Source organism: Leucopleurus acutus (genome assembly GCF_964270905.1).
Source record: "Leucopleurus acutus genome assembly, chromosome: 2".
NCBI lineage: Eukaryota > Metazoa > Chordata > Mammalia > Artiodactyla > Delphinidae > Leucopleurus > Leucopleurus acutus.
Genome location: NC_139143.1, coordinates 129,348,429 through 129,359,021, shown reverse-complemented (window position 1 = coordinate 129,359,021; position 10,593 = coordinate 129,348,429). Strand labels below are relative to the sequence as shown.

General features: G+C 32.9%; 1 protein-coding gene across 1 annotated transcript in view; it reads right to left on the bottom strand.

Moving 5' to 3' along the window:
- Positions 1–8,294: 8,294 nt before the first annotated feature.
- Positions 8,295–10,593, bottom strand: part of LRRIQ3 (leucine rich repeats and IQ motif containing 3) — a gene marked incomplete at both ends in the record, with an annotated part of 212,145 nt that continues 209,846 nt past the window's right edge. The window contains one exon of the mRNA XM_082863265.1: positions 8,295–8,451. Coding sequence (XP_082719391.1) covers positions 8,295–8,451 — 157 coding nt within the window. The remainder of the gene's footprint in view (positions 8,452–10,593) is intronic.

The window sequence follows — 10,593 nt, the reverse complement described above, 5'->3', positions numbered from 1 at the left end:
AACTTTTGGTTTTCTAATGCTGGAAATTTGATGCTGTCACTATTGCACTCTTAATGCCACTGTGAATGACCTCTTAATGGTCTTTGGTCTTTGTACCACTTTTTCAGGATGAAAAGTACTAGCATGAGCATCAAATGGCTGGCAGAAGTTGGGGTGACAATTATTTGATCCTTCTAAATTTTGTGTTGGGACACAGGTCCATAGCTCAAAGCATGATCTAACCAAAAGTATGTCCCCTGAAAAAGGGTATTCAGATGATATAGAGACAAAAACGCAAAAAAGAACTTGACAAATACCCAGCTACACCTTTCTTCTGACGCTAACACTTCTCATTCCCCCCAAAAGTGACTCAATTCTAATACAAATATTCTTTATTCAACAAAAAAAAACCCCATACATCCATTTCTATAAGGGAAACAATCCAAAGTCTCATTAGTTGCTATATCCTACTCGGAACTCAGGATCACTGTATAATGTCCCTTCCTCTTTAGGCCTATTATAATTACATTAATATTACACATATGGACTAGGGGAAATGGAGAGGAAGAAAAAAAGATACAAATTAAACTATAAAAATATGTTCATGACACAACAACGAAAATGATATGAGTAGAAGCTCTAATCTTTATTTCCGTATGTATTTATGAGGCCATAGTTAAAATATATGACTCCCTCCACTGTGGTAGACAGGCCTGTTTATTCCCTAAAAGCCCATAAAGTGGGAAGGTTTTCTGCAAATATAAGAAGGGTGTTGAGATACAGACTTTTTTTTTAAAAAAAAAAAAAGGTTAAATGCCCACCAAACTGAGAAAAACATTCTCTAGTCTATCAGTACTTTGCCTCATCAGCTGAAAAAACTCCACTTTCCTAAAATAAGGTAGGAAGATAGATTATTCCCCTATCACTTCTTCCTCCTGGTTCAAACTCAGGATCTGTAGCAGCATAAAAATGGGACAACTCTTTCCCAATACGTGCAAGTACTGCTATTTACACTTCATTCTGCTGAATGACTCTGTATATTCATCCACTTATGATACATGAATTACAATAGTTGATCAGAGAGAGGATATGCTTGGGTGTGTTGGGTGATGCTGATATTAACCCATATTAGACCTAGTTACCACAGGGGTATGTGTGAGGCCAAAGACAAGAAGAGCTCAGCTAACAGTCATGTATCAGTGACCCAGAAAGTGGTAGAGTGGGGTGGAGGGGTTGGGTGGGAAGCAGGGAAGAGAGATTGGTGAAAAGGACACACATACACACCTAAATCTGAAATGAAAGACTCCAAAATGTTAACAGTGATTATCTATAGGTTGCAGCCTTTTAAATGCTATTAATTTTATTTTATAAGTTTTAATGTATTCTCTACTTTTCAAAAATGATATTGCTTTTATAATTGAAATACAATATTTTAAGTACTATCGTGGTTCAGAAGGTGTAAAATACATCTAATTGAAATAATCAGGCAAATTTTCATAGACCACATTATTGGGGTATTAGATATCTTGAGAAATTATTCTGCTAGTATTTGTGATATGGAGCATTCCAGCTGGGAGGGAGAAATACTGACATCAAAGGAGGAAAGCAGAAAATCATGGCATTTTTAAGAACCATTGGTATTCAGCATGATTGGAACATAAGTAACCAAGAATACTAGTAGAAGATAAATACTAGAAACAAATCAGGGAATTTGATAGCACTTCTAAAGAGAGAATTCTGGGCAGAGATCAAATATTGTTCTTTAATTTTTTTATTGTGTATATGCCTGCACATACATGGAATCTGTGTCTGTCTATGGGTAGAAAGATAAGAAATTATCCTGATTAAGTCTAGAATCTGTACAGAAGGCAAGAGTCATTCTATGAAAGAGTGAAACAGAATTCTAAGAAACTTTTAAAAATGAACTGGCTAGAAGAGTGGAGTAGGGGAACTAATTTTATATATATATATATATATATATATACACACACACACACACACACACAAATTTACATATATAAATGTACATTTATATATAATATACAATATATATTACTATCTCAGTTTAATTGAGAAAAACTTTCTGTGCTGATTTTAGACATAATCTGAAAATACTGACATTCAAAGGCAGTGGAGGGGACTAACATGGGTAACACTTAAACGCCAGTAACCAGTAACACCAGTAACACTTACATGGCTTTCAGTAATTATTTGTAAGACAGATATGAACAAGTAAACAAGTATGTGTTATGAATTCTCCATTTCTCAATATTCTTTGTTCACTTTGAATTACTTCTAGATGAGAAAGCCTCAAATATTTCATATATATATATATATTTTTTCCCCTTTGTGTGCTCTATTTTGGGTAATTTCTAATTTCTCTTGACTGTCTTCAAGTTCTTTCTGCTCTGCCCAGTATGCTAATAAACCCACCCAATAAATTCTTAATTTATTATATGGCATTTTTAACTTCTAGAAATTGACTTGGTTCTCTTTTAGAGATTTTATGTCCCTGTTAAAATTCTCCATCTTTTAATCCATTTGGTTGATTTTTTCCTCTAATTTTAAAAATATTTATGAAACATTTTACATAAAGTTCTTGTCTACTGATTGCAACATCTGGGGCATCTGTGGTCATATTTTCCTACGTACTCATGTGTCTCACAGATTTCTTTATTGTATGTAAGACACTATGTTTAAAACAACTTGAGAGAATGGAGTACATTTTGTTTTCCCTTAAAGAGGGCAAGACCTTCCAGGCTGCTAAAAGCAAGGAATTGATCACTTCTAACCAATTAGGGATTGAGTAGGATGGGGGACCTATTGCAGCTTTAGTATTTTTTTGTTCTGTGGTTTTGAGGGTGAAAGCAACCATATGTATATTACCAATTCCTCATTCTAGCAGGTCTTTGGAATCTAACCATGAAGGTTACACATCTCTCTCTCTCTTTCTCTCTCTCTCTCTGCTTTCAAGCACAGCCTTCCAGCTTCCTGAATTACTAAAAACTCAGCAGAAGTTCCACTGGAGAAATTCAGCAAGGAGAACTAACTCTGCATTTGAGGGTTTTAAAGATTCTAATCCATTATACCAACCCAAAAATCTTTGTAAATTTATAAATTATGAAACTATAAATTTATAAATTTTAAATTAACCCAGTAAAATCTCTCTGCCTGACGAGTCCAAGTCTCAGCCTACCCATGCCCAGATTTTGGCATTTCTACTCACCTAGGAAGGGGTCCTCCCTATTAAGAATTCAGTGCCTACACTTTTCCTTGCAACTACAGCTCTCCAACTGTCAGACAGATAGATACATACATGCATAATACATAATACACACATACATGGAGATAGAGGGAGAGAGAGTCTGAGAGAGAATGGTTATCCATTTTGGCTAGTTGTTATGGGGAAATATGACTTCCTATTCTACTCCCGCTATTGATTTCAAGTTTCATAGCATTGTGTTTGGAAAAGATACTTGACACGATTTCTATCTTCTTGAATTTGTTGAGACAGGTTTTGTGGCCCAACATATGATCTGTCCTGGAGAGTTTTCTTTATATGCTGGAGAAGAATTCTGCTGCTGTTCAAAGGAATATTCTCTGTATGTCTTCTAGGTCCATCTTGTCTAAAATATTCAAATGCACTGTTTCTTTATTAATTGTCTGTCTGATGACTTTTCCATTGTGTGAGTCAAGTATTAAAGTGCTCTATTATTGTACTGTTGTTTATTTCTTCTTTTATTTCTGTTAGTATTTTTTTATATATATACTTAGGTGCTTCAGTGCTAGGTGCATAAATATTTACCACCTTATCTTGTTGTGAATTGACCCCTTATCATTATATAATGACTTTGTTGTCTTTTGTCACCATTTTTAGCCTAAAGTGTATTTCGTCTGATATAAGTATAGCTACCCCTGCTCTCTATGGTTACCATTTGCTTGCAATATCTTTTCCTATCCCCTCACTTTGAGCCTATGTGTATCCTTAAAGCTAAAGTGAGTCTCTTGTAGGCATCAGTATCACTGGATCTTATTTTTTAATACATTCAGTTATTCTATTTCTTGATTGGAGAATTTAATCCATTTACATTTAAAGTAATTGTTGATAGTTAAGGTCTTACTATTGCCATTTTGTTAACTGTTTACTGACCGTTTTGCAATTTCTCTGTTCCTATCTTCTTCTCTTGCTGTCTTACTTTTTGATTTGATGACTTCTTGTGGTGGTATACTTTGATTTCTTTACTTTAATCTTTTGTGTATCTACTACAGGTTTTTCCTTTGTGGTTACCATGAGGTTTACATAAAATGTGTTAAAGTTATAACATCCTATGCTAACATATTAACATGATAACAACTTAACTTTGATAGCATACTGAAACTATACTTACCCCCTTACATTTTAGGTTATTGATGTTACAAAATACATCTTTTTATATTGTGTAACCAATAACAAATTATTGTAGTTAGTAATAAATAGTCAAAATAACAGGCAGACTAGCCAAATAATAGGAATAAAACTTTTATCTGGGAACATTTTGAGAGTCTCTTACGATGCTTGCCCTTGCATGATTATGTGAATGAACGTATATTTGCATAATGGCTCCTTTCTCTTGCTTTTGTCTTGTCCGTCCCTTTAACCTTCCCAGCAAATGACTTTAGATAGGTCTTTTTAGCTTCTGTAATTCCAAGGCTCACTCCTGCTGGCAGATAAAAATGCAATTTTAGGAAATATTTTTTTCAAAACAACATACAAAGGTATCAAAAAGACACTAGGTGAATTTAAAGAGAATAAGTCATTTCTTATGAACCCATGAAATCTCTACTGCCTTTGTATGTAAGTATGCTGCCATGAACTGAGTGCTTACCGTGATATAGTAATATCCTAAACACTTTACATACATCATCTCATTTATGAATGAAGGAACTGAAATTTCTATTGAACTTCCAAAGAATTTAAGCTCAGGTCTTTCTGATTCCAAAGCCTGTGCTCTTAATCATTGCACTCTATTATTATAGAGCTTGGACTACCAGACAGCTTGGATTACCAGACAGAAAATACAAATTTAACCTTGGTTCTAAGAAAGATAAAGAGGAAAAGCTTGCTAAGTGACCTCTTAATTTTCTTCTAAAATGAGATGCTGCTGCTGTAATCTCTGGATACTGCTTCAGGCCTATAGTGGTCACTGCTTCTGTTAAGGAAACGCTAGGAAGAAGTGAAAAGAAATCTTTTCTTCTAACAGTATCTGACTATTCGAAGAAAGTGCTCACGGTATGTCACCTCTTTGGCTCTAATCCCCTTTTTTTTCCATCACCCTCTTTTTTAGTGTAACCTGCTGCTACTTCTTCCTGTTAACCTTGACTGCAGTATAGCACTTTCCTATTTAAGCAAATTTTGTCCTGGTGTTTGTACATTGGTTTCAATGATGATTTATTTTGAAATACTTCAGTATTATTAGCATATGTAAACAAAGTTATTTTAATCTGTAAAAATACTTTAGGATAACCTTATTTGCATAAGGAATGTTGTAAGTAGTTATTTATTTGAGAAGTTGGTTATGTTTAACATTTGTATTGGGTTAGAAGAATCTAGCACCCTTGCATATATAAGGTCTAAAAAATTGCAAGCCCAACTATCTATATTAAGGGTCAGGAAACTATCACCACCCATGGGCCAAATCCAAAAAACCTCCTGTTTTTGTAAATAAATTTTTACTGCAACACAAGCACACTCATTTTTTTTTCATCTTATCTATGGCTGCTTTTGTGCCACAACATGGAATTGAGTAGTTGCAACATATACCATATGGTCCACAAAGCTTAAAATATTTACTGTCTTGTCCTCAGTGAAAAAGTTTGCCAAGGAACAAAACACGTGTTCTTAATCACACTACAAGCAATGATTTGGGAACCCAGACTCTTTTCATCTTGTGGCTCAGCCATCTTTAACATGTGTTTTCCAAGGTGGCAAAAGAAGAGGAAAAGGGAAGGGCTGCCAATCACTTTTACCCAGATTCCATTGGTCAAAATTCAGTCCTTTGCCTTGATTAACTGAGTAAGGAGGCTGGAAAATATGGGCTATTTGTGTCCTGAAGAAACAGAAAACAGGTTTGGTGAAAAGCTAGCCAGTCTCTGCCAAAGAGACCTTCTGCAAATTGAATTTTTGGGCTTCATATTTAATATGTGGTGAGGTAAGAGAAAGAAGTCAAAGGTATATTCTAAAATTTTAATATGGGAAACTTTAGATGGTTATGAACCTAGGGAAGTTTGGGAATATAGAAAGAGAAGCAAGATTGGAAAGGGAGGGAAATAGTAAAAAATAATAATAAATTCAATTTCAATGTATGATTTTTTTAAAAGATTTTATGCATTCAAAGTAGAGGTATCTAGCATGCATTTGGAAATATAGGAGATACATGAAATTTAAGCTATAACCTAGAGATACAGATTTTTGATTCTTCAAAACATAAAGAGCAAGCAGCAGTAAAAGTCATGAGATTGACCTGGGACCACACATAAATAGGAAAACAGAGCTATAAACAGAAAAAGCGTTGTGTGTAATATAATACCTGCATTAGTACAAAGTAATAGAAATACAGAGATGAGTAAAATTGTCTTTGCCTTAAATAATCTCACAGTTGGGCGGAAACTAGCAAGGAAATTATTGATTACCTGTTGTGTGATAAAGATTACAAAAGATCTGTAGTATGGAATGGGAACATATAAAAAGGGCAACAAATAGTAAATAAAGGTATTGATTGAATGAATGAGTTATATTCAAATATATAATACAAAAAATTCTACCATTCCTTGAGAAAGCATCCCTCAGCTCTTAGATAGTTGACAAATCCTCCTATAAGTACACAGAAAAGACTTCTGCATCCACTACTACACACTTACCTTTATTAAGTGCCTACTCTGTGGAATGCACTATGTTGCTTTTTGTGTTTTTCTCATTCAAGTCTCATAACAATGCTACATGACATGGACTATTATTTTTAATTAAATCCCAAAAATATATGTATTATTTCCAAATACAGAACAGAAAAATGGGGTAACAAAGAGATTATCTAATTTGTTATGGAAATCTACATCTGTCACACTTTTACCACTTCACTGTATCCCCCTTTTCTTTTTGAAGAATAATTAGAAACACCAATACGACTTGCTCATTAGTTATCTGCAAATTAACAAGAAAAGGGAGAACTGATACCATGGATTTAAATAGACAGCTATTATTTTACAGAACATAAGGAAAATGCTACTAGCATTTTTTAGCAGTCCAGCATAGAAGCACAATGAACAACTGCTGTTATAAAATATTTAATTTTGGGAAATTTACCATAGACTAATAAAATTAGAGAATTTTAAAAAGAAACACTTAAAAACTTGCATATATAACTGATGAGTATTAAAGAGAAATTTTGAATGGCATTAGTTACATTGTATTAAGTGAGCAATGTCATAATAAGTGAGACATTTATCTTTCTAGATTGAAAATCGACTAAAATTTTACAAAGAATTTTTGTATCTTTTTATATTGTTCTTTATTTTTCAAATTCTACACCATGAATATGTATTAAATAGACTTAAAATGAATATATACCATTTCTGAATATTTTATGATCACAATTACTCAATTACATGCATCCTTTCTCTCTCTATTTCTCCTCTCTGCCCCCCATATATGTAAAGGCAAACACATTGAAAGTAAATATACAAAAATCTTACAATCTTCTAGGAAGTTAATAAGAATGTTTAATTTCCCTTTTACAATTTATATTTTCTAAATTTTTATAAGAACATGAGTCACCAATATAATGGTGAAACTTTTATTTTGAAAAAAGAAATTGTTTTAACAAAATAAACAGGAAATATAATTAAATATATGAAAGCAGGCAAAGAAACTAATCAAAGAACACAGTGTCTTAATAAAAGTCAATAGCTGGGGCTGAAATTACTATTCTAAGGTTGCCAGAGAAACTGAGAATGGCTTACAAATTGCTGTACTCAGGATATGAAACAATACAAGCAATGCCTTTGCAGTATTTCCTGCAATAAATTAAATCACTTTTCATTGTTCCTTGGATATCTGGATATGTAAGGAACCTTTAGGTGAGCCAACTCAACATGATTTAGGTTAAATTATGATCGAGAAGGGAAACATTTTAATCACTCTTTATATTTTTAGAAGATTTACATACAAATCCATCTTGTGACATAGAGTACATCTTCTTTTATAGTATTATTTCAAAGTGCTTTAACTAAAAATAATGGCCATAAATCAAAATGACCATAGAATGTGATCTGGCATTGGTTCACTTTGTCATTCCATTGGGAACTTTAAGGATTAAATTCTTTTTCACAATTGCAGCTTTTGTTTTAGTATCTTGAAATCCTTCACAAGCTTTTTGAAAGGCAATTATATCATTAACAATCTTTTCTTCACAGTGTCCTTTATATATTTCTTGAGCCCTAAGAAGAAAAAAGTAAGGTAACAGAATAAGATACTTTTAAATGACTAAAACCATAACAATCAATCTAATTGTTAATGATAATTAAATGTCTTCAAAATAGATATATACAAAATGGGAAAAAGATAGAACTCCACTTATTGCTTAAAATATCATTATATCATTAAATAATATTCATCTTGGGCTAATATTTCTAAGTTTTCTATTAGCTATAACTGAGAATTTTTACAAACGCTGGCTTAGATTCCCAAAGAGGCATCTAACCAAACTATGCCATGACTTGAGAACTTTTACTTAAGCCTCACTAAATCCAAGCTCTTTCTAGGACTCTACTATGGACTGAATTATGACCTCCACAAATTCAAATGTTGAAATCCTAACCCACAGTATCTTAGAATGTGACTGTATTTGGAGAAAGGCCTTTTAGAGGTGTCCTTATGAGAAGATGAAGGAACACCAAGGATGTGTATACACAGAACAAAGCCCATGTGAGGACACAGTGAGAAGGCAGGCATCTTCAAACCAAGGAGAGAGGCCTCAAACCAAGGAGAGAAACCAAACCTGACAACACCTCCATCTTGGACTTCTAGTCTCCAGAACTTGAGAAGACAAATTTCTGTTGCTTAGGTTACCTAGTCTGTGGTACTTTGTTATGGTATACCTAGCAGACTCTTATTAAGTTAGAGAAAGGTGAACCAGGTTACTCTGGCAAACCTGAGAAATGTCATGGGCCTTAGGAAAATTCATTCATTCATCCTCATTCATTCAAGAGTTATGTATTATAGTGCTTGGCACTGTCCCTAGATCTTGGAAACATAAAGATAAATAAGACATGATATAATTTTGAGAAGCTTATAGAAAGTAAAGAGAAATAAAGGTATATGAACATATAAATGAAATACATGTATTTATTTGTATTTAAGTATACTCAGAAATGTGGACTTGGGGACTGGAAGAGAGGCCTAAGTCTAGAAAGTCTGCAACTTATTGACTATGCGATTTTGGACAAGTTACTTAAGTTCTCTCTATCTCATTTTCTTCATCTTTAAAAAGGGAATAATTCAACTCATGGGGTTTAGTAAAGGACTAAATGAGTTAATACATTTAAAATCCTTAGAGGAGTACCTAACATTTAATAATTTATTTTGTTGTATGGATAACAGTGGCATTCATCAGGATAGGGAACTTAAGAGCAGCCAGATGGGAAGAAAGATTAGAATTCTATTTTGGTAATACTGAGTTTAAAGAGCCTGGCTATCTATATGGAAATGCCTAGGGAGTTGAATACAAAGAAACAATGGCTTATGGTTAGGAGTACACATAGTGAAACCATTCTGCTTGGATTTGAAATACAGATCTGCAATTTACTGATTGATTTTTGGACAAGTTATTTAAGCTCTACATGCATCATTTCTTCACCTTTAAGAAGGGACAATCCAACTCATAGGGCTTAGTAGGAAGTAAATGAGCTAATACATTTAAAATCCTTAGAGGAAGGCTGGTATTTAATAATCACTCAATGAAAATTAGCTACAACTCATTTAAAATAGGAGCTCTGGAGAGTAGTCATGTGTGGACATGCAACAGAGTAGAAGTCACAGAAAAATAGACCTTGCACATGTAATTAATTAATGGTACTAATTCAGTCTAAGACATTTATTGAAATAGCCCTCCTACAGATAACAATTATAAACTTGGACAAAATTTAAAAAACAAACTATTTAAAAGAATTGAAGAGTGAAAAACATAATAATCTATTATATCAATATTTATATATACCAGAATCGAACAACTGGAAAATGAAATTAAGAAATTCCATTTACTATACCATCAAAAAATAAATACTTTGACATAAGTTTAATAAAAAGCATGCAATGCCTATACCTGAATATGATAAAATATTGCTGAAAAAAGTTAAAGAAAATTTAAATTAATGGAGAGTTATATCGTGTTCAAGGATTGGAAGACAATATTATAAAGATGTCAGTTCTCCCTGAATTAATATGTGAAGAGCTTTTTGGGTAGAAATTAACATTTAAATTTATTTTAAATATATATGTGATTAAATTTAGATTACCATTTATTTTAAATGTATTAACTTTAGGTAATTTGAATGTTTTAAAAGCTAATTGTACATGGAAAT